At 35.7% G+C, this 25,377-nt stretch overlaps 2 protein-coding genes and 1 pseudogene across 4 annotated transcripts; 1 reads left to right on the top strand and 2 right to left on the bottom strand.

The window, feature by feature from the left end:
* The first annotated feature begins 1,532 nt into the window (after positions 1-1,532).
* LOC147570544 (LRR receptor-like serine/threonine-protein kinase HSL2) lies at positions 1,533-24,811 on the top strand. Of its 2 annotated transcripts, none has more exons than XM_086657081.1 (4): positions 1,533-4,315; positions 4,425-4,660; positions 8,966-9,051; positions 24,413-24,811. In XM_086657081.1, exons 1-4 carry the CDS (start codon positions 1,735-1,737, stop codon positions 24,453-24,455), a joined length of 2,946 nt encoding a protein of 981 aa, XP_086513207.1. In that variant the 5' UTR covers positions 1,533-1,734; the 3' UTR covers positions 24,456-24,811. The 2 variants fall into 2 exon arrangements, with proteins under 2 accessions (XP_086513207.1, XP_086513206.1); XM_086657080.1 differs by lacking the exon at positions 24,413-24,811 and adding an exon at positions 9,144-9,654.
* Positions 4,842-7,205, bottom strand: LOC147570546 (uncharacterized). The gene is made up of 4 exons (XM_086657108.1): positions 6,300-7,205; positions 5,932-6,224; positions 5,437-5,820; positions 4,842-5,339 (listed from the first exon to the last, which is right to left on the bottom strand). The coding sequence occupies exons 1-4, from the start codon at positions 6,526-6,528 to the stop codon at positions 5,166-5,168; spliced, it is 1,080 nt and encodes a 359-aa protein (XP_086513234.1). The 5' UTR covers positions 6,529-7,205; the 3' UTR covers positions 4,842-5,165.
* Positions 9,571-23,770, bottom strand: LOC147570545 (bifunctional protein FolD 2 pseudogene; annotated as a pseudogene). Its single transcript, XR_015230575.1, has 3 exons — positions 23,585-23,770; positions 9,965-10,148; positions 9,571-9,842 (listed from the first exon to the last, which is right to left on the bottom strand). The product of XR_015230575.1 is annotated as a bifunctional protein FolD 2 pseudogene (transcript).
* Positions 24,812-25,377: the final 566 nt, after the last annotated feature.

The raw sequence follows: 25,377 nt of genomic DNA, 5'->3' as shown, positions 1-25,377 counted from the left end.
ATTTTTTTCTCAAAATTTTTCAAGCTTTAACACCCGAGTCACCCAGTATTTTTCTTTACCAGTAATCCTTACAAGAACATTTCCCATCTTTAAAATGATGAAATCTACTTTGACCATACAACCATAGCTGTCTAATTGTGGATGTAATACCGTATCGCTTCTCGAATAAGAATTTTCGTTTTAACCCAACCAGTGTTTCTACAAGCAATGAAAATTGCAGTTATTATCCTCACTTTGGGTGTTATTTCAAGTTCTTCCATTTCATGAAAGAAATCGATGTCTTCTTATTCAGTTACTTACAATGATATGAGCTTATTTGTATTACTTATTTCCTTTTTTTAGAAGAATTCATGACTAATTAGCATATTGATAGGTCTACTTTCTCTTGATTTTCCTCCCAAATCAAGGGAAAACCCAACACCGTTGCTTTGGATTTCTTCCCAACTCGGTCTGGATTTTCGGTGGCTCTAGCATGATTGTGTATGCTATTACCCATTCCTTTATAGAGTAGATGACTTTTTAGCATAAATGCTTCATTCTTTCACTAAGTTAGCCAACAACCCAAACATGATAAGCCTTGAACATGAGTAATAATGATCTTCCTTTTGCTTGTGTTTTATGATGCCTTAATGATGTATCAATAAAGAGTTTTGAATTTTAAAGCTCTTCATTATTATTATGCTCTCGTATTTGCCCCTCAAATTATTAGATTTCTAGGTAACAACAAAAATGCTATTTCACATTTTTCTCGCCACATGCCCCGCTTAATGGATGTCAGCCATCTCAGTCGTGGTCACCTCTAAATTTTGGACCAAACAACATTCTAGAAGGATTCCCGAATACACGGATCATGTTGAATATCTAAAACCAATTTAAGAATCTTCCATGGGTTCCATTGGGACCGAAAAAACACTAGTCGAGATCCTCGCGGCCCCAGTAGGAATCTTTAAAGGCGTCCCATGTAGATGTTAAAGGTGTCCCATTCCTTCACAAACTTCCTTTCAGGTTTGCCTCGAGGGAGAAGAAGCTTTTAACACTTATATGGGGTACTTTTAAAACTTCTGAATTTTCTTTTTAATTGACAAGCGAATTAAGCGCTCGACCCGTTACATAAATAAATAAAGAAAATCAGAAATAACAAACATCTCATATTAGCCCCCATCTAGTCCCCGCTTTGTCTGAATTAAGTCTATTAACTAACTCCGGTGGTAGTTGGGTGGTGCTCGGGAAAGTTTTCCCAACACTCAGTTTTCATCTTTCACAAAAACTTTGTTGACTGGTTGGACTCACGGAATATGTGATTGATCTTTATGCTATCAAATTGATCCCGCAATCTCTTGACTCTTCTCCATAGTCTCCACCCTTTCGTAGGAACTTTCTGGTTCGACTTAGTAAGTCTTTGATGTTCATCGAATGTAGCCCGATTTCTATGTGTACCAACCCTTTTCCGAGTGCCATTGGCATGCCCATTTCGACCACATAGCAGCTGGTCTGGTTGAATAATCTTAGAGATCTGTAGCATCAAACATGTGATTTCTCATCTATAGGTTAAACTCTCTTCACTCTTTCCATGCGTTCAAAGGAACACGCCATTCCCGGGAAAACTGTTTTCCCTCGTTTTTCTCACCATCATTTCCTACCCGTTACCTCCTTCAAAAAACCAGACAATCATTAAACCCTAAACCTCTCTCTTCTCTCTCTACTTTCTCTCTCTCTCTCTCTCTCTCTCTCGAAATGTTACTTCGCCAGTTCATACTCATCGTCATCTTCTCCTCACAACTAACTTTTCTTCTTCTTCTTCCGGTGATTTCTGTCACAGATGACGCTGAAATCTTACTCAGAACAAAAAATTCTCACATTGAAGATCCGACTGGTCTTTTAGATGATTGGATTCAAACTGATAATAGTCCTTGTAATTGGACTGGCATTGCTTGCGATCCTCTAACTTCAGCTGTGAACATTATTGATCTCGCCGGATTTGGAGTTTCAGGTGCTTTTCCAGCTGATTTTTGCCTCATTCCAACTCTTCAAAATCTTTCTCTTTCTGATAATTTCTTTAATGGAAGTATTACTACTGATTTGATCTCTTCTTGTTCGAATCTTCGTTATTTAAATCTCTCCATTAACTTGTTCGTCGGTGATTTGCCTGATTTTTCATCTGAGTTTAGTAACTTGAGCTGGTTAGATCTCTCACGGAATAATTTCTCCGGTGAAATTCCGGTTTGTTATGGTCGGTTTCCCAACCTTCAAGATCTGAATCTGTTCGGAAACTTGCTAAACGGTTCGATTCCTTCGTTTTTGTCTAATCTAAGTGAACTTGTTAGGTTAGATCTAGGTTACAATCCTTTTACTCCAGGTCCATTGCCGCCGGAAATCGGTGACCTAACTAAACTTGAATATCTCTGGCTTCCTTTCTCGAATCTAGTTGGAGAAATTCCGGAAACATTTGGAAAACTTTTTTCCCTGAGAAAACTTGATCTTTCAAACAACTATCTTTCTGGTGAAATCCCTAATAGTATTGGCCTATTAAAGAACATCAAACAGATTGAACTTTACTCCAATCGTTTTTCCGGAGAATTACCAGAAAGTCTTGGAAATTTGACAACTTTGATTAGTTTCGACGCTTCTCAGAATAATCTTACTGGAAAATTGCCTGAAAATTTAGCTGGATTGGGACTAACTTCACTTGGTCTTAATGATAACTATCTTGAAGGTGAAATCCCCCGAACTCTCGCTTTGAATCCTAACCTTGTACAGTTGATGCTCTTCAACAACAGATTATCAGGCAGTTTACCAGTTGATTTAGGGCGGAATTCGGATATGGAAGATTTTGATGTCTCCGGTAATAACCTTGTAGGTAAACTTCCTCCCTTTCTTTGTTATCGAAAGAAGCTTCGACGTTTAATTGCTTTCAATAATAAGTTATCTGGAAATTTGCCGGAGTCTTATGGAGATTGTATCAGTCTCACTTATGTTAGGATCTTCAACAATGAACTCAGTGGAACGATTCCGGATCATTTTTGGGGTCTCCCTAATCTTTACTTGTTAGAACTAAAGAACAACAGATTTGATGGGTTGATTCCTCCTGCTATCTCTGGTTCTCGAGAATTGACTCAGTTGATAATTTTCGAAAATCAGTTTTCTGGTGAACTTCCGAAGGAAATCTGTGAAATGCCTGAACTCGCAGTTCTTGACACTAGCAAAAATAGACTATCCGGGGAGCTACCTTCATGCATAAACAAACTCGGTAAACTAGGAAAACTTCATCTCGAAGAGAATATGTTTTCTGGCATGATTCCAAACAATGTTAGCTCATGGGTTTATTTAACTGATCTAAATCTAGCGAACAATAGATTTTCCGGCAAAATCCCGAGTGAGCTTGGGAATTTAGCAACTTTAACTTATCTTGATATGTCCCAAAATTTACTTTCTGGTGAGATTCCAGCTCAATTGGGAAATTTGAAGCTCAACAAGTTTAATGTATCAAGCAATAATCTATCAGGAAAAATCCCTTCTGGTTTTGACAAAAGCATTTATCTCCCCAGCTTAATTGGAAACCCCAATCTCTGTAGCCAAAACCTCAAACCTTTCCCTCCGTGTCTGAAGACCATATCCTCCACACCATTCCTGATAATGGTGTTTATCTGTTTGGCTTTCCTACTACTGGTATCACTCTTCTGGTTTTACAAGAGCAAAACCAAGTCAATTGGTGGGAAAACTAAACCTCGATGGAAGTTGACATCATTTTATAATATGAACTTCGATGAACAAGAAATATTTGCTTCTTTAAGGGAAGAGAACTTGATAGGAACAGGGAGTTCGGGTAAAGTTTACATGGCAAGACTCAAAACTGGTCAGATAGTAGCGGTTAAGAGGCTCTGCCAGGGTTATGAGAAAACAGGAAGATTATGTGTTCATGAATCAGAGGTGGTTACATTAGGCAGGATTAGACATGGAAATATTGTAAAATTGTTGTTTAGTTGTATAGGAGAGAATATCAGGATTCTGGTTTATGAGTACATGGAAAATGGGAGCTTGGGGGATATTATATATGCAGAGAAGGCTGGAGTTTTATTGGATTGGCATAAACGATACAAGATAGCAATTGGGGCGGCACAGGGATTAGCCTATCTTCATCATGACTGTCAGCCACCAATTGTCCACCGTGATATTAAGCCTAACAATATATTGTTGGACGAGGAATTCTTTCCTCGTTTAGCAGATTTTGGGCTGGCGAAGGCCTTGCAAGATGAGCGAAGCGATGATAAAAATGACATGTCATGTATTGCTGGTTCTTATGGCTATATTGCACCCGGTGAGTTTTCTTAACATTCTTTACTATCATCAACCATTGCTAGAAATTACGAGCTTTTACCTTATTTTGCCTAAACGAACGTCTATTTCAACTGTTTGCTAAAATACAGAGTATGCATACACCATGAAAGTAACGGAGAAAAGCGATGTCTACAGCTTTGGAGTTGTGTTAATGGAACTAATCACAGGTAAGAAACCTACTGATTCTTCTTTTGGTCAGAATAAAGACATAGTAAAATGGGTTGGTGAAGCAGCCACGGCATCTGAAGATAACTTCTCGAGTTTGCACCACCTAGTGGACACTAAGATGCATCCATCTAATAGTGATTACACAGAGATCGAAAAGGTATTAGATCTTTCTCTTCTTTGTACTTCTGCATTTCCTATGAACAGACCCTCCATGAGAAAAGTCGTCGAGTTTCTTAAAGACATTAGAAAACATTAGAAATGTGAAGGTTCGTGTCAAAACAACACTTCGACAAACAATGCAGCAACCTGGACTAGTGTATGTACCAATTCTGTATTCTTTTTAGTGGGAGTCCCTCTTTGTTTGTTTGGATGAAAATGGCAGAAATCTTACTGTTTTAATTAATGAGGAATATGAAAACTACTCGGATGAAGTCGAAGATACATCTCTTTACACTTTTATTAGTTAGATTAGTTATGATCAATTCATTTATAGTAAAGGTAAAAAAATAAGAAAGTTAGACAACTTTTCAATCTTGTGAACACTTTAAAGACATCATTTTCCATTATCAAACAAAATTCTCAGAGGAATGAATATATATATATATATATGTACACATAGTAATGAATAAGGCATAAAGAGAAAGAAGGATGAAAATATGAAATCAAATAGAGGAAGCATCCACGAAGATTTGGTGGCGATTTCCACAGTAACAAATGAACCTAATTCGGAGGGAGTCTTCTTCATATCTTTCTGAACTGATGAAATTTTCTTCCGGAAGATTTTCATAGTAATATTCATGGGTTTCCTCCTCCTGCACGAGTTGACTACTCTGACTCTAAAAAAGAACACAAGTACTTTATTACTAGAAAACAAAAACAACTAAACAGATTCATTAATAGTAATAAATGATGAATGAATGAATGAATGAATACCTTGTTAATTTCATCAACTTGTGGTGGTGGTGGTGGTGGTGGTGGTGGTGGGGTTGAAGTGGGAGCCTTGCTGTCAATGAGACAATAAGAAGAAGAGTTGGGATGGGGTATGAGTGGGTCGGAATTCATGAAAGGAATTGACCTGGTTCTGTTTCGGAGTAGGGAATTTTCTTGGAATATTTGATGATTGTCTTTGGTGGTGGTGTTGTTGATCGAGATGAGTTTTTTCCTAGGTTTAAAAGTGGGGGTGATACATCTTCGTTTCTTTGATCCACATTTAGGGCAAGAACCAGTAAACATAACATCTTCTTCTTCTTCTTCTTCTTCTTCTTCTTCTTCTTCTTCTTTTTCAAGAAAGAACTTGCACAAAAGCATATCATTCACCTGCAAAATACCAAATTTTTGTATCAAGAACTAGAAAAATGCAGATTACTTAACACCCCTTTCTTTTTTGAAGATGATGAAAAAAAAAGATTAACAAATTAATAGTAGTACCTTGTAATTTAGATTACACTTTTTAAGAAATTTGGGACAAATAGAATATGTCTCCATTACCCATCTGGGTTTCTTCCCAAGTTCAAGATGGTGAATATCTACACAATACACAGAAGTTTTCTTCCACCCAATCACAGTTTGATCTCTTTTACAGATAACCTTTTCAAATCGAATAGCTTTCCAATACCCATTACTATTCTTGGTTTTTTCAATTCGACTGCCATAACCATTTCCTTCGTTTGTGAAGAAATAAAACCAGTCATAAGAACCAATACATTGTGTTTTAAATGTCTCTGCAAGAAGAATAAGGCCATTACCACAAATTAAACCAAAACAAAAAAGATTAATCAAAATCAAAGTACATTTACCTGTAATAAGAAGATTAGGGTCATAGGTAGAAACATCAATTAGGGTTTGTATAGGATTTGGATGTAAGGGTTTGTCAATAATCTTCTTAAGAAGGAAATCAAGAACTATTTGTTCATCTGTTGGTAAACTTTTTAAACAGCTAGGCATTGAAGCAAAATAATCTTCATATTCTTTGTTTTCTAGGGTAGAGGAGAGAGAATGTGGGACTGATTCAGGGGTTATAGACATAATTTCAATATCACAGAAAGAAGCAGAAGAAATTTGTTGGATTTGGATTAGGATTTTCCTTTTTTTATAGGGGTTTAAGGTTTCAAATTAGTTAGATTAGAAACGGTTAATTCTTTTTTTGATCCCCGATTTTCGTTGGTTGGCCATTTTGACCCAAAGTTTGCACCGACTCCTTTTTAGCCCCCCAGTACATCCCATCGATCAATGAAAAATGAAGCACGACAACCAAATTTCTCATCCCACAGACCCACACTGTGTAATCTTCTTAAATTTTTTGACTTTCGAATTTGGTCAATCTAGGGACTTCCTCTATAATCACCATTAAACAAGAATCATCTAAATCCGTGGAGTTCTTCGTATATAGACTTTCTAACCGTTTATATGAAAGCAATAGATTGTCCAATAGATTTTAAAACCCCATGAAATTAACCTAATTATAAAGATTTAAACTTTAGACACGTTGAATACATATTCACAGAATCAGGAATCGTTTGGTTCATGAGGTCGAACCTTTAGTAGGGATAAAACAAGAACACGAGTGAGAAAGAAAGAGATATAGATGGTGGAGTATGCAAACACTATGAATGTAACGGAGGAAAGCTACGTCTACAGCTTTGGAGTTGTGTTACTGGAACTAATCATAGGTAAGAAACCAACTGATTTTTCCTTTAGTCAGAATCAAGACATAGTAAAATGGGTGGTTGAAGCAGCCACAACATCTGAAGATAACTTCTCCAGTTTGCACCACCTAGTGGACACCAAGATGCATCCATCTCCTAGTGATTAAACAAAGATCGAGTTTCTTAGAGACATTAGAAAACATTAGAAATGTGAACGTTTGTGTCAAAACAACACCTCGACGATCAATGCAGCAGCATGGACTAGTGTATGTACCAATTTTGTATTCTTCTTAGTGGCAATCCCACTTTGTGTTTTTATTTCAAATTCTTGTCGTTTTTTTTTTCTCGAATGGTACAAAACTTACTGTTTTAATTGTTGAATGATATTTATGTAATAATCGGAGAAATAAACTTAAATATTGACACGATAATATAACGTGGTTCGGTCGGATGATAACGACCTACATCCACGGGGAAATAACTGTTTCATTAATAATCACCACAACTCGGTGGGTTTGATCGATTACACGATAAAAATATAAGAAAGTAAATATTCTTGATCATCATATATCTTGAAATATCTTCGCATATCTTGAACTCTTGATTGTCGGATCTCGTCTTGTCGATCCAACACGTACGTACATGTGCTAAACACGTATCTTAATTTTTTGACTCATCTTCGTCGGATCTCTTTTTTTCGATCCATTCATTTAGTAAAGGTAAAAAAGTAATAAAGTTAAATAACTTTTCAATCTTGTGAACACCTTAAGAGATCATCTCCATTATCAACCAAAATCGTCGTAAGAGGGGATATATATACATTTAGGTGTTAAACAACTTCTCAATCGTGTTCTTGTTTCAACTATGTAAAAAAGTGTAATCCAAATTATAAGATACTTAAAAGAGGGAGACAAAAATGATAAAATAATAAGTACCTTATAATTTGGAATACACTTTTTTAAATTGTTGAAACAAATTGAGTATTCTTCTTCCACCATTACCATCTGGTTTTCAACCCTACAAGATGATGAATCCTTTCATACATAATCAAGAACTAATTTAGGGATTAGAGACATAATTTCAATATCAAAGAAAGATGTAGAAATTAGTTACATTAGGATTAAGGGTTTCCCTTTTTATAGGTGTTGGATACGGTTCCTGGTTTCTAAAAATTAGAAAGGTTAATTCTTTTTCTGATCCCCGACTTTGACCAATTTGCCATTTTGACCAAAAATTTGTACGGACTCCTTTTTTAGCCCCCCATCCTCTATCTTTTCTATCACTCTACACCCTTTTAGGACAAAACAATATCCAGAGTTTTGAGAATGGGGAACTTATTTAGGGAAATATCACAGGAAGATGTAGAAATTAGTTACATTAGGATTTCCCTTTTTATAGGGGTTTAGGGTTTCATATTTTAGAAACTTGAGTTGGATTAAGATTCCTTAATTGTTTCTAAAAATTAAAACCGTTAATTCTGTTTTTGATCCGCAACTTTACCCGATTTGCCATTTTGACCGCAAATTTGTCAGGACTCCTTTTTTGGTCCCCCATTCTCTATCTTTTCTATCACTCTACCATCTTTGAGCAAGAAACCGTCACACTCACATTGAGCAATGAAAATGAAAGCACATAAACCAAATTTCTCATCCCAAACTACGGAATCTTCTTAAATCGTTGATTTTCGAACTTAGTCAATCTAACGGCTTCCTCTAGATACGCCATTAAACAAGAATCATCAAAATCTGCGGAGTCCTTCATAGATATTATACTTTCTAACCGATTATTAAAAAAAAAGTAATTCATTGTCAATGCAGATTTTGGGTTGGCGAAGGCCTTGCAAGATGAGCGAGGTAATGATGACAACAACATGTCATGTATTCTTATTTCTATATTGCACCGGGTGAGTATTCTTACAATTCTTATTTCAACTGTTCGCTAAAATACAGAGTATGCATACACCATGGAAGTAACGGAGAAAAACGACGTCTACAGCTTTGGAGTCGTCCTAATGCAACTACTCACAGGTAGGAAACCAACAAAATTTTCTTTTGGCCAAAACAAAGACATAGTAAAATGGGTTGTTGAAGCAGCCACAAAATCTGAAGACAACTGCTTGAGTTTGCACCACCTAGTGATTACATAGAGATGGAGAAGGTATTAAATCTTTTTCTTCTTTGTACTTCTGCATTTCCTATGAACAGACCCTCCATGAGAAAAGTCGTCGATAATCTTACAGATATTAGACAACATTAGAAATGTGAACGTTCGTGCCAAAACAACACCTCGACAAACAATGCAGTAGCATGGACTAGTGTGTTGTATCAATTTTGTGTTATTTTTAGTCGCATTCTCACTTTTACTGTTTTAGTTGAAATTCATCTTGTCTTTTTTCTTCTCGAATGGTAGAAATCTTACTGTTTTAATTGATGAGGAATATGAAAGCTACTCGGATGAAATCGAAGATATGTCTCTTTACACTTTTATTAGTTGGGTTCGTTATGATCCATTCTTTTACAGTAAAGGTAAAAAATAAGAAAGTTAGACAACTCATAAATAAGGGTTCTCTTCCCTTCATGGCAAGTTTGCCAATATTCAGAGGATGAAACCCATCTTCGTCCTTCTCGATGCTAATTTCAGTCAAGACCTTTTCTTCATTTATATGGTTTGGCAAGGGAAGTTGAACTAGTATCCCTGCCGATAGAACAAAAATAAAGATATCGTAACAAAAACTGTGGTTCTAACTAAATGATTGAAAAGGACTACACAACTGACAAGTAAAAGTTTAAAATGAAGACAAAGTATAGCTAGCCAACCATGGACATCAGGCCGAGCGTGTAACTCGTGAACCTTTTGGATTACTTCAGCTTCCGATACTTGTTCTGGCAGATCCACATCAAATGACTTAATCCCAACTTCAGCACACGCCTTTCTCTTCATACTAACATAGCTTTGTGAATCTTTCCTGTTGCCTACAATAACAACACCTAGTCCAGGTACCTAAGCAACCGAGGAAAATTATTAGAACATCAAAATCACACCAAACATATGCAGGAATTACCAATTTGACTGCGAATGTTGGTTCTATAATTGAAATTCCATCCTGCTCTATGTTGTGTTTCAGTTTATGGGAGTGGTGGTGCTGAAAAACGCAGTTTCACTGAGAGCTTAGTAACCAAAAACATAAGAGAAGCAAGTTTAGTTACCCCTTTAACCATAAGAAATTATCATAAAGGTTTGACATTGAACTTTTTTTAGCAAATAATTCGGTTTGGCCCGCCATGGTTACTGGTTTGTATCCTTCTCCCTCCTGTAAGCTATTTGGTGAATTGGACGATTCTTTTAGTTGTGGATTGCTCGTAACTCGTAAGGTCAATTACTGAGGATATTTTTCTACCCCATTTGTTGGGTTTACTCTCAAAATTTAATTAACCCGTAAACCATAATTATCCTTTAGACACAATCTCTTTGCAAATTCGCACAGGCTCTTCACCTCCAATAAACAACCAATCTTCTCTTCCTAAGTGTTAACACAAGCAGTCGAGAGAAGAGGCAGTCGAGAGAAGAGGCAGCTAGGGTTTGAAGAAGTGAAAGAGTTTAGGGTTTCTCTGGAAATTACAAGTATATAAATAGTTGACTAGTCAAGTCTAGTCAAGTCAAGCTATGGTCTATCTGGCAGTCAATCTGAGAAGTCAAGGCCCATCAAGAAGTCATCAACTCAGCTTGTCTGAAGGCACTCTTGTCTGAAGACACTCACAAGGATATCTGAAATAAGAAGATTAGAGATTAGTTAAAGTTTGTTAAAAGATTAGTATTAGTTAAGTTTGTTAAATAACTAAGTTTGTTATTATAACAGAATCTGTTATAATAACAACTTAATCTTCTTGTATTAGTATAAATACTAGATGTAATAGTTCTAATGAAATGATTGAAATAAAATTAGGGTTTAGAGAAATTCTTACATGGTATCAGGTTCAGGCTAGGTCTTCACCAAGTTTTTCTCTCAAACTCAAGAACAATCATCAAAATTTAACATCATCTCGCAAAAAATCAAACATTCAAAATAGAAGAAGATTAAAATCAGCTACTTCAAGCACTAAAATCATCAATTTCAAACAGTGATTAGATAGAAAACTTACTGTTTTTTTCATACTATTCATCAAGCACTTTCATGGCTTCCGCAAATCAAAGTAATCTCCCTCCAATTTCAGCAGTCACCAGTTTCATCACTGAAAAGTTGGATGATTCCAACTATCTTATGTGGAGAGATCAGGTTGAAACAATGTTAAATACCTATGAACTCATAGGTTTTGTTAATGGTTCAATTGAAGAACCACCTCAGTTGACATTTATCAATGGAGTTGAGCAAATCAACCCACAATTTCAGCAATGGAGGAGTAAGGAAAGTTTTGTCAAATCATATATCAAGAGTACTTTATCAAAATCAATTTACTTTGATATATACGGTCTTCAATCAGCAAGAGAAATATGGAATTATCTAGATCTAACCAATAATGAAGGTTTAGAAGCAAAGAAAGATCAACTTAGAAGAAAACTACAAACAATAAAGAAAGGAGATGCTTCTATTGCAGAATACCTAAGGGAAATCAAGGTTATTTCTGATTCCTTGCTATCTGTTCATGATAAGGTAAGTGAACCTGAACTAGTTCGAATTGCTATTCATGGATTATCATCAGATTATGATCAATTTGTTATTGCTTTAAGAGCAAATAATGAAGTCTTATCTCTAGCACAACTTAAGTCTAGGCTGAATCAACATGAACAGTGGCTAGCTACAAAAGATTCTGGTCATGAAGTATATTATGTGAACAGATCACAGTATAAAAATGGACAGAAAATCAAACCTTCTCCTACCTTTTACAGAAATCAGGCTATCAAAAAGAAAGATAATTCATATTCAGATAATTCACAGTCTAAGAATCATAAGGCAGAAGACTTTGACTTTTCTTCTGTTCCATGTGGAATATGTAAAAGGTGGGGTCATTCAGCTGGGGTCTGCTATTTCAGATATAGGCAGAACAAACCTCAGTCTGGTTATCACACAGAAGAAAGTAAACAACAAATACTATCTGATGATGAAATTGTTTCACCTGATTCAAAATCTTACCCATACACAGAAGAATCATTACTTGAGTGTAATAATGCTATTATCTATCCTTATGACCACAGTGATGAAGATGAGGTTTTTCAAGAATGTCATACTGCAATTTTATGTGATGAAAATGATGAAAGTGATGAAGATTTCTTTCATGATTGTGAAACATATGATGACAGTATGATAGTATCATCTGAAAGTTGCTATACTACTAGTAAAAGTTCAGATATGTCTAATATAAAAGAAAGGGCATGGTTAGCAGATACTGGAGCAAGCAGTCATATGACCCATACAGTGGAAAATATCATTTCTCCTCAAATTTATAAAGGTACTGAGGCAGTAATGGTTGGTAGTGGCAAATTTCTACCAATAGAAAGTACAGGTACTTCAAAATTGTCTACTTCTAACTGTGTTTTTGATCTACATAAGGTGTTATGTGTTCCAAATCTTAAAAGGAACCTACTGTCAATCTCAAAGTTCACAAAAGACAATTCAGTGTCTGTGGAATTCCTACCTTGGGGATATACTATAAAAGATATCTGGTCCAAAAGAATTCTAGCTGAGGGACCAGTCAAAAACAATCTTTATCCCATAGAAGTTCAACAGAATATCACACAAAACAAGTCTATTGTTGCCCATATGGCTCAAACAGCCACTACTATTCATGTCTGGCATGCTAGACTAGGTCATACAAATCAGAGGGTTGTCAAACAGTTACATAAAGAAGATAAAATACACTTGTCTAACCCTAGTGATACATTTTTCTGTAACTCATGTGAATTGGGTAAGAGCAAGTGTCTTCCCTTTGTTTCATCAAGTTCCACTACCAATACTCCTTTACATCTAATTCATTGTGACATTTGGGGACCAGCCCCTGTTTCAACACCAAATGGGGCTAGATACTATATTTTGTTTCTAGATGATTTCAGCAAATATAGTTAGATTTATGCAATGAAATTAAGATCAGACAGTGTCAAATGCTTTACTCACTTCAAAAACACAAATGAAAATTTACTCAAAGTAAAGATTGTGTATTTCCAATCTGATGGTGCTCCTGAGCTACAAAAAGGGGATTTCAGGGTTTTTTTTGGATACAAATGGCATTATATTCAGGAGTTCATGCCCTTATACTCCCCAACAAAATGGGAAGGCAGAGAGGAAACATAGGCATATCACTGAGCTAGGTAACACTCTGTCCTTTCATTGTTCTTTACCAAAGTTATTATGGTTTGATGCTTTTCATACTGCTGTCTATATCATAAATAGGCTACCCACATCAACACTTCAAGGATTATCTCCTTTTGAAGTTCTTTTTCATACTGTTCCTGATTACTCCAACCTTAAGATATTTGGCTGTGCTTGTTATCCTCACTTAGGAGATCTTAGGAAAGATAAACTCAGTCCTAAGAGTGTTCAATGTGTATTTTTGGGATACAGTCATGAGCACAAAGGGTATAGGTGCTATGATCCTGTCACCAAAAGATTATACATATCCAGACATGTTACTTTTGATGAGGACAACTTTCCATATGTCCACATCCATAAGAACAGGTCAGGTTGTGATCAGAGTTCAGAGCCTTTTATTTCATTGCCTCTGCCCTCTCCTATATCCACTCAGTCCTTGCCTCTAGAGTTAGGTACATCTAGATGTGTTTCTAGCTCACCAGCTAACTCAGAACCAAGGGAGTTGTCTTCTCCTGAGATAGGGACACCTAACTTGTCTGCTAGTACACCAGCTATCCCACAAGTTCAACCACAAACTGAGCAGATACTAACAAGAGGAAGGAATGGCATTATCAAACCTAAACATTTACCATCAGACTTTGTGGCTCACTACTCATCACCTCACATATTCAATGTTGCCTACTTATCCATTCTACAATTGCCTGCTGAACCCACTACTTATAAAGAGGCATCTAAACACAAAGAGTGGTGTCAAGCAATGAATGAAGAATATATGGCCTTACAGCAAAATAAGACATGGTCTCTTGTGCCATATCAAAATTCTATGAATGTATTAGGCTGTAAATGGGTTTACAAGCTCAAACAGAAAAGTGATGGTTCCATTGAAAGGTACAAGGCCAGATTAGTTGCTAAAGGATTTCATCAACAAGAGGGTGTTGATTTCTATGAAACCTTTAGTCCTGTTGTAAAGGCAACAACAATTAGACTTATTCTCACATTGGCAGCAACAAATTCATGGCATATTAAACAGTTGGATGTGTCAAATGCCTTTCTTCATGGGGTTTTGGAAGAGGCTGTTTATATGATACAACCCCCTGGTTTTGTTCAACCAGATAAGGAAACCCATGTCTGTCATCTTCACAAAGCCCTCTATGGTCTTAAACAAGCTCCAAGAGCTTGGTTCAATAGATTTGCCAATTTCTTATATCAGTATGGCTTTCATAAGAGCAGAAGTGATCATTCCATGTTTGTTTTTCATCAAGATAAGGATATACTTGTACTTCTACTGTATGTAGATGATATTATTCTCACAGGGAGCTCTTTGCCAATGATGAATAAGCTAATTTGTGATCTAAGTATCTCTTTCAAGATGAAAGACCTAGGTCCTTTAGCCTACTTCTTAGGAATTGAAGTCACTCATGGGTCAGATAACTCAAGTATGCTCTTAACACAAAAGAAGTACACACTACAGTTACTTCAAAAAGCCTCATTATTAGATTCCAAACCATCTCATTTGCCTGTATCTAGTGGTCAAAGATTATCAATTACTGATGGTGATGAACTTCCTAGTCCAACAGAGTACAGAAGTTTAGTAGGTGCTCTACAATATCTTACTCTAACAAGACCAGACATATCATATGCTGTTAACTACACAGCTCAATTCATGCATAAACCTACTACTTCTCATTTGGTCTTAGTGAAGAAGATTCTTAGGTATTTGAAAGGGTCTGTTGGGTCTGGAATTCGTTTACAATCTGGTGATATAACTAAGCTTACAGCTTACTCAGACTCAGACTGGGCTGGATGTCCAGACTCCAGAAAGTCTACAGGGGGTTTCTGTATTTTCCTTGGCTCGAGTTTAATCTCTTGGAGCTCAAAGAAGCAGGCTACTGTTGCTAAGTCCTCAACAGAGGCAGAGTATAAATCTCTTTCAACTACATCTACTGAAATGGTTTGGATTTCATACCTGATGGACGAGCTTAAGTGTCCATTAATCAAACCCTATAGTCTGTTTTGTGATAACATCAGCGCCAAATATCTTGCTTCAAATCCAATCTTTCATGCGCGCACGAAACACATCGAAGTAGATTTTCATTATGTTCGAGATCTCGTTTCTGATGGCTCAATACAGATCCAACACATCTCTACCAAGGATCAATTAGCAGACATCTTCACAAAGGGGTTATCTCTCGAAGTTTTCTCTCATCTTCGTGACAAACTGATGGATCATACTTCGTCATCTCCATCGGTTTGAGGGGGGATGTTAACACAAGCAGTCGAGAGAAGAGGCAGTCGAGAGAAGAGGCAGCTAGGGTTTGAAGAAGTGAAAGAGTTTAGGGTTTCTCTGGAAATTACAAGTATATAAATAGTTGACTAGTCAAGTCTAGTCAAGTCAAGCTATGGTCTATCTGGCAGTCAATCTGAGAAGTCAAGGCCCATCAAGAAGTCATCAACTCAGCTTGTCTGAAGGCACTCTTGTCTGAAGACACTCACAAGGATATCTGAAATAAGAAGATTAGAGATTAGTTAAAGTTTGTTAAAAGATTAGTATTAGTTAAGTTTGTTAAATAACTAAGTTTGTTATTATAACAGAATCTGTTATAATAACAACTTAATCTTCTTGTATTAGTATAAATACTAGATGTAATAGTTCTAATGAAATGATTGAAATAAAATTAGGGTTTAGAGAAATTCTTACACTAAGAGTATATAAAAATTGGTTTAATGAGCTAGACCTCAACCAGTAATGTTTTAAGCTCGGGCTAATAGTCGTAAATCTTCACGAGATACCGTCATACACGAAGATATGCTACAGTATCTTATGAAAGTCTATGGTATATTAGCTAAAACTTTGTCTTTCTTGTACTTCTGCATTTCCTATGAACAGACCCTCCATGAGAAAAGTCGTCGAATATCTTAAAGACATTAGAAAACATTAGAAATGTGGATGTTCGTTTTAAAAAACAAACTCCACGATCAATGAAGCAACATGGACTAGTGTATGTACCAATTTTGTATTCTTTTATGTGGCAATCCCACTTTGTTTTTTATTTCAAATTCTTGTCGTTTTTTTTTCTCGAATGGTACAAAACTTACTGTTTTAATTGTTGAATGATATTTATGTAATAATCGGAGAAATAAACTTAAATATTGACACGATAATATAACGTGGTTCGATCGGATGATAACGACCTACATCCACGGAGAAATAACTGTTTCATTAATAATCACCACAACTCGGTGGGTTTGATCGATTACACGATAAAAATATAAGAAAGTAAATATTCTTGATCATCATATATCTTGAAATATCTTCGTATATCTTCAACTCTTGATTGTCGGATCTCGTCTTGTCGATCCGTCAAGTACATACATGTGCTAAACACGTATCTTAATTTTTTGACTCATCTTCGTCTGATCTCTTTCTTTCGATCCATTCATTTAGCAAAGGTAAAAAAGTAATAAAGTTAAATAACTTTTCAATCTTGTGAACACCTTAAGAGATCATCTCCATTATCAACCAAAATCGTCGTAAGAGGGATATATATACATTTAGGTGTTAAACAACTTCTCAATCGTGTTCTTGTTCGTGTTCTTGTTTCAACTATATAAAAAAGTGTAATCCAAATTATAAGATACTTAAAAGAGGTAGACAAAAAATGATAAAATAATAAGTACCTTATAATTTGGAATACACTTTTTTAAATTGTTGAAACAAATTGAGTATTCTTCTTCCACCATTACCATCTGGTTTTCAACCCTACAAGATGATGAATCCTTTCATACATAATCAAGAACTAATTTAGGGATTAGAGACATAATTTCAATATCAAAGAAAGATGTAGAAATTAGTTACATTAGGATTAAGGGTTTCCCTTTTTATAGGTGTTGGATACGGTTCCTGGTTTCTAAAAATTAGAAAGGTTAATTCTTTTTCTGATCCCCGACTTTGACCGATTTGCCATTTTGACCAAAAATTTGTACGGACTCCTTTTTTAGCCCCCCATTCTCTATCTTTTCTATCACTCTACCCTCTGTGGGACAAAATGGTATCCAGATTTTTGAGCAAGAAACCGTCACACTCACATTGAGCAATGAAAATGGTATCCTCCTTCAAAAGATGAGGTCTTTGCAGTTTCAAACAATGTGGGAGCTCTCAAATCAGCGGGACCGAACAGGTATCGGTAACATTTTATAGAAAGCCATGGCCTTTAATAGGAAATGAGGTTTCAGAATTCATTGCAAATACTTTTAGAAACATTTCATTGCCAGAAGGCTTAAATCATATGTATGTTACTCTCATTATGAAAAACAAAGATCCACAAAAGGAGACAGACTTCTAGCATATTCCACTTTGCAATGTTCTTTATAAAGTGATCACAAAACTTTTGGTTAACAGACTTAGGCCATTATCGAAAAGTAGAATATCTGAATTTCAGAATGATTTTCCTCCGACAAGACAAATCAGTGATAATATACTCATGGCAAAAGAACTACCACACTCAGTGAAACGGTCAGGTTCAATAAAAGGGATTTTCGCTCTGAAACTGGATATGGAGAAGGCCTATGATAGAGTAGATTGGGGATTTCGCAAGTTCACCTTACTGAGTTTTGGAATCAAAGATGCAACACTAGCATTGATTATGAATTGTATCGCTACTCCTTCCTTCCAAATATTATTGAACAGTTCACCACAAGAAATATTTTATGGTACACGGGGGTTAAGACAAGGCTGCCCTTCATCGCCTTATTTATTCATTATATCATCTAATTGGTTCTCTATTTTAACTAGGCATAGCCCGTGCCTCCGGCACGGTGGAAATCCAAATTCATACTTAGATCGCGATTACCATACACTTGTAAAAACAAAACCACATTTTTTTATCTTTTCGAGTTTACCTCAAATCCTTCATAATTTCACAAATTTTTTTTTAAAATTACAGAAGATATCAATACCACATGATATAGAAATGTACAACTATTGAGGATAAAGACAACAAAGTGAAGAGAAAAAATAGTTGGATACCTAGGTTTGTAATTATGAATATTAGGATTTCATATATTCAAATTTACAGGGGTAAATGTAGGATTGTATTACCAATAACATATGGCTAATGAAAGAATTAAGAAAGTGGTGGAACAAATTGATTCCATAGATTAAGAAAATTAGGATAGTTTTTTTCAAAACTTTGAGACTAACAAATTCCATTGAAGTAACATATTACACGACATATAACAATATTCATTACGACAAACACTTTTCTTATGTGTTTCACATCTTTTGTCTAATTTGCTTATTATTGTTGACAATTGACAATTTAAGACACACCAAGGGAGCATACTACTTATGCGAAACCAAATGAACCAAAAATTAAGATGCCTAGTAATCATATCGGCGACAATATAGTGATTCAAGAAAAAAACATATTTGGCCCGATTTCACTTATTAATGTTTAAATATCGCTTAAAAGAATTGTAAGGCAGATTTCACAAATTAATGTTAAAATATCGCTTAAAAGAATTGTAAACCTCCAAAATGATCAAAAGAGAAATCAAACTTCATCTACATCAAAGTAAACAAGATCTAGTTCATCAACCTCTCATCCATCTCTTCCAGCACCGCGAAGAACTTGTCTAGCTTGTGTGGTTGAGTTTGACATGAAGCTTCTTATAATTTCGTAATCTTGAAATTGGCACAGGTTAAATTGTAAGGTAGAAAGAAAGAAAAAAATAGAAAAATAAAAAGCTTGTCCATTACCTCTTTTTGTAAGAGAATATGTTAGTACTAAAAGTCGCGGAAGCTATCAAACTTATCCTAGAAATTGATTCGATTATGAAAATTAATCGAAAAGCTATGTCAAAACTAAATATGCAAACAGATTTAACGAGGTTCGGCTTAAAGCCTACGTCCTCGGGTGAACAAGAAATCTTTATTGAAGGATAGATGAAGACGACCCACAGAACCCGCAAGTTCGTCCCAAGATGGTACCGTGTAGAAATTAACCTTCTATACTAGATCTTCGACGACTGAGAAATTAAACACCGCTTAAAACTATGAACAAAATTTCTCTCTCACTTGCTCACACTCTATGTTGAATAGTTGTTGTGTTTGTGTTGTTGTGTTTTACAAAGCACTCAAACCCCCTATTTATATGTATTATAAGCCGGTGGGTTTCAAAATTTCCGACTCCAAATTGAACTGAAAATTGGAAACCATCCAAATTGAAACCGCCACTCAATCTGGATTTCCAAAACCGCCTCAATTGGATTTCCAAACCGCCTCTCACTTTGGGTTTCCAAACCGCCTCAATTGGATTTCCAAATCAAAACTAAAAAAAAATGTAAGTGCATGTGACGTGATTCATATCCTCCCTAAATTAGTACTAATTTATGTCTACCTCGGACCATAGAATTGTTTCTCTATTTGGAGCACCACTATTTAAATATGCATGAATATGAATTTGACCATTAAAGAAGATGGTTAGTAGGAAGATTATAAATTTTAGCATATGAATAATGTTCAGGGAGACTAAAATCTTCTTATGCTTCATCTTTCTGTAGGGTTTTGTGTGTATATATTATCTAGTGTTCTAAGCGGAATCTCAACATCATATGTTAACACTAAATTACCATGATCGTTTATGCAAGAACTGATCAATGAACTAGAAGAGGGATAAATACCTTTATCGCGTTTTTCCCTCGAACCATTCCAATTCGCGTGTGAAGATTGAGAGCTCCAATTGTCGCTCCTCTACTTGAGACACCGAGTTGGTTAACTTGATCTCCCTTCTTTAATGTCTATTAGGACTTAATAGAAGGTTGAGAAGAACTCTTCTTCTTGACTAGATTGATAGAATTGAGCTTCTCTCTAACTTCCTCTCTCTCCATTAGCTTTTTATTGAGAGAGAGAGAGAGAGAGAGAGAGAGAGAGAGGTGTATAATTTTCTCTCTTAGAAAAATTCCACACAAAAGCTCACCAAAGTTGTACATCTCTTAGGTACACACTTATGTCTAAGGAGGTCTATTTATAGGGAACCATAGAGTAAGTATTTGACCCAAACTAGGATTCTAAAAAAATCTCTCTTTAGACTTATCCCAAAAGCACTACCTTTTAGGGTTTAGTGTGGCCGGCCACTATTGCCCTCTTATGGGCTTATGCCCGGCCCACTTTAAGGTCATAACCGACCATGTGTTGGCCGACCCCTTGCTTAGGATGGCCGACCCCTTTATGGGCACCCCCGGGCCCGGGTTTGTGTGTATGTGTTTGGACTCTTCCGAACACTATTTGGCCTTATCAACAATGGATCCAGTCCACTTATTTGCCACTTTATCACTAATCAACTCTCTCCGATCAAGTTACCACTCTTATGTGTAATCCGCTGTAGGATTCGGTCTATGTTAGCCGCGAATCAATGAATTGATCCGACGATCGTAGTTGGCTTCTAGCAAAGCACTACGACCCCTAATTGGACCGGACCAGATGATCTTCATAACGAATACATCTTTATCCTAACTGAGAAATTGATTTCCATCTTGGTCGGACACTCCTTCGGAAGGACATCTCCTTCAGACCGAACGAATATATCCTTCACTTTCTCAGTTGAATTATCATCATCATGGAAACTTCAAGTCCAGAATCACACGATAAAACCCGTGTTTATCGATATTTCTAGCTTCCCACACATTCAACATGATAAGTTTTAGGCGCATTCCTATGCAATAATCGAAAATATACTAAAACTTTTCCGGTAACTTGAAATCTTGAGAAGATGTAAGCCAACATAAGAAATTAAGGTTAGACTTGCGACATTTAGAAAACTTGTTACCTATATAGCAATGCTCACTTTCGCCTTTGTTATTAAGAACCTAAGAAAAACATAACTATGAGTTAGGAAATAAAAGAGAGAATATTATTCACCCCGATACTTTCTAATATAGTGACCATATCAAAGATTTGTTTCCGCATAACTCCTGCAATTTGAAACACAATAAGAGAAAAAGAAAGAGGGGGAGAGAGTATGATAGAGAGATTATTATGCACAAAAAACACAATAACTGAGAAGATTGAAAAAGAAAATTGCGTTATTTGAAGAGTTGTCTCTTTCTGCCTATTATGCTCTGGATCACTATCCATTGGACTCTTCGCTCTCTTTTTTTTTTTATGAAATTCATATGTCAGAATGGGAGTTATCTTTTTTAGAATGAATATGATTTAAATGGGACAAAGAAGAAGAACACACGAGTAATGACGCTTGAGTGGCTTAGAGGTATTGTGGTCATTTGATTGAATATGAAGGATTAATTAGAATGGGAGTTACCTTTGGACAATGAATATGATTTAAATTGGGCAAAGAAGAATAATGCATGAGTAATGACGCTTGAGTGGCTTGGAGGTGTTGTGGTTGGTTGATTGAATATGAAGGGTCATTTGCTCACCAAACACTTGACACTTTGTGGGGAGAGATTAAATGATGGAAAGATGAGATAGAGACATTTATTTTGTCCCAGTTATCAAGCATTTATTTTGTCCCAGTCAGCACAAAAATCTTGTTTTCTTATATAGATGGATAATGCAGAACGGACCGGACTATATTGGACTATTTTATTGGAGATGTCTATAAAGACATTTGATCCATAGGCAAAATGTCCTGGGGACATTTCAAGATCTTAAATCTTTGACTTTCGAATTTGGTCAATCTCGGGGCTTCTTCTAGAATCACCATCAAACAAGAATAATCTAAATCCATGGAGTTGTTCAGATACAGACTTTCTAACCGTTTATATGAAAGCAATATATTGTCCCATAGATTTTAAACCCCATGAAAGTAACCTAATTATAAAGATTTAAACTTTAGACACTTAGAATACATATCCACAGAATTAGGTTTCCTTTGGTTCATGAGGTGAGAAAGAGAGAGATATATGGTGGGGTGGATTTGGATCAATGCAGCAGCATGGACTAGTGTATGTACCAATTTTGTATTCTTTTTAGTGGCAATCCCACTTTGTTTTTTTATTTCAAATTCTTGTCGTTTTTTTTTCTCGAATAGTACAAAACTTACTGTTTTAGTTGTTGAATGATATTTATGTAATAATCGGAAAAATAAACTTAAATATTGACACGATAATATAACGTGGTTCGGTCGGATGATAACGACTTACATCCACGGGAAAATAACTGTTTCATTAATAATCACCACAACTCGGTGGGTTTGATCGATTATACGAAAAAAATATAAGAAAGTAAATATTCTTGATCATCATATATCTTGAAATATCTTCGCATATCTTGAACTCTTGATTGTCGGATCTCGTCTTGTCGATCCGTCACGTACATACATGTGCTAAACACGTATCTTAATTTTTTGACTCATCTTCGTCGGATCTCTTTCTTTCGATCCATTCATTTAGTAAAGGTAAAAAAGTAATAAAGTTAAATACCTTTTCAATCTTGTGAACACCTTAAGAGATCATCTCCATTATCAACCAAAATCGTCGTAAGAGGGATATATATACATTTAGGTGTTAAACAACTTGTCAATCGTGTTCTTGTTCGTGTTCTTGTTTCAACTATGTAAAAAAGTGTAATCCAAATTATAAGATACTTAAAAGAGGGAGACAAACAATGATAATATAACGTGGTTCGATCGGATGATAACGACCTACATCCACGGGGAAATAACTGTTTCATTAATAATCACCACAACTCGGTGGGTTTGATCGATTACACGATAAAAATATAATAAAGTAAATATTCTTGATCATCATATATCTTGAAATATCTTCGCATATCTTGAACTCTTGATTGTCGGATCTCATCTTGTCGATCCGTCACGTACATACATGTGCTAAACACGTATCTTAATTTTTTGACTCATCTTCGTCAGATTTTTTTTTTCGATCCATTCATTTAGTAAAGGTAAAAAAGTAAGAAAGTTAAACAACTTTTCAATCTTGTGAACACCTAAAGAGATCATCTCCATTATCAACCAAAATCATCGTAAGAGGGATATATATACATTTAGGTGTTAAACTACTTCTCGATCGTGTTCTTGTTTCAACCATGTAAAAAAGTTTAATCCAAATTATAAGATACTTAAAAGAGGGAGACAAAAAATGATAAAATAATAAGTACCTTATAATTTGGAATAAACTTTTTTAAATTGTTGAAACAAATTGAGTATTCTTCTTCCACCATTACCATCTGGTTTTCAACCCTACAAGATGATGAATCCTTTCATACATAATCAAAAACTAATTTAGGGATTAGAGAATGGGGAACTGATTTAGGGAAATATCATCGGAAGATGTAGAAATTAGTTACATTAGGATTTCCCTTTTTATAGGGGTTTAGGGTTTCATATTTTAGAAACTTGAGTTTGGATTACGATTCCTTGTTTCTAAAAATTAGAACCGTTAATTCTGTTTTTAATCCGCAACTTTGACCGATTTGCCATTTTGACCGCAAATTTGTAAGGACTCCTTTTTTGGTCCCCCATTCTCTATCTTTTCTATCACTCTACCATCTTTGGGACAAAACGGTATTCAGATTTTTGAGCAAGAAACCGTCACACTCACATTGAGCAATGAAAATGAAAGCACAACAACCAACTCTCTCATCCCAAACTACGGAATCTTCTTAAATCGTTGATTTTCGAACTTAGTCAATCTAACGGCTTCCTCTAGAATCGCCATTAAGCAAGAATCATCAAAATCTGCGGAGTCCTTCATAGGTATTATACTTTCTAACCGATTATTAAAAAAAAAAGTAATTCATTGTCAATGCAGATTTTGGGTTGGCGAAGGCCTTGCAAGATGAGCGAGGTAATGATGACAACATGTCATGTATTCTTATTTCTATATTGCGCCAGGTGAGTATTCTTACAATTCTTATTTCAACTGTTCGCTAAAATACAGAGTATGCATACACCATGGAAGTAATGGAGAAAAACGACGTCTACAGCTTTGGAGTCGTCCTAATGCAACTACTCACAAGTCACAAGTAAGAAACCAACAATATTTTCTTTTGGCCAAAACAAAGACATAGTAAAATGGGTTGTTGAAGCAGCCACAACATCTAAAGATAACTGCTTGAGTTTGCACTACCTAGTGATTACATACAATACATAGAGATGGAGGAGATATTAAATCTTTTTCTTCTTTGTACTTCCGCATTTCCTATGAACACTCCATGAGAAAAGTCGTCGATAATCTTAAAGATATTAGAAAACATTAGAAAATGTGAACGTTCGTGTCAAAACAACACCTCGACAAACAATGCAGCAACATGGACTAGTGTGTCGTACCAATTTTGTGTTCTTTTTAGTCGCATTCTCACTTTTACTGTTTTAGTTGAAATTCATCTTGCCTTTTTTCTTCTCGAATGGTAGAAATCTTACTGTTTTAATTGATGAGGAATATGAAAGCTACTCGGATGAAGTCGAAGATATGTCTCTTTACACTTTTATTAGTTAGGTTAGTCAGGATCCATCCATTTATTCAAAGGATGAAACCCATCTACGTCCTTCTCGATGCTAATTTCAGTCAAGACCATTTCTTCATTTATATGGTTTGGCAAGGGAAGTTGAACTAGTATCCCTGCCGATAGAACAAAAATAAAGATATCGTAACAAAAACTGTGGTTCTAACTAAATGATTGAAAAGGACTACACAACTGACAAGTAAAAGTTTAAAATGAAGACAAAGTATAGCTAGCCAACCATGGACATCAGGCCGAGCGTGTAACTCGTGAACCTTTTGGATTACTTCAGCTTCCGATACTTGTTCTGGCAGATCCACATCAAATGACTTAATCCCAACTTCAGCACACGCCTTTCTCTTCATACTAACATAGCTTTGTGAATCTTTCCTGTTGCCTACAATAACAACAGCTAGTCCAGGTACCTAATTAAGCAATCGAGGAAGAAT

This window comes from Eschscholzia californica, unplaced genomic scaffold (genome assembly GCF_041429995.1).
Source record: "Eschscholzia californica isolate CP2 unplaced genomic scaffold, dmEscCali1.0.p SCAF_1, whole genome shotgun sequence".
In the NCBI taxonomy this organism is placed as follows: Eukaryota; Viridiplantae; Streptophyta; class Magnoliopsida; order Ranunculales; family Papaveraceae; genus Eschscholzia; species Eschscholzia californica.
Note: the sequence above shows the minus strand (reverse complement) of the source record. Positions and strands in the feature narration are given on the sequence as shown.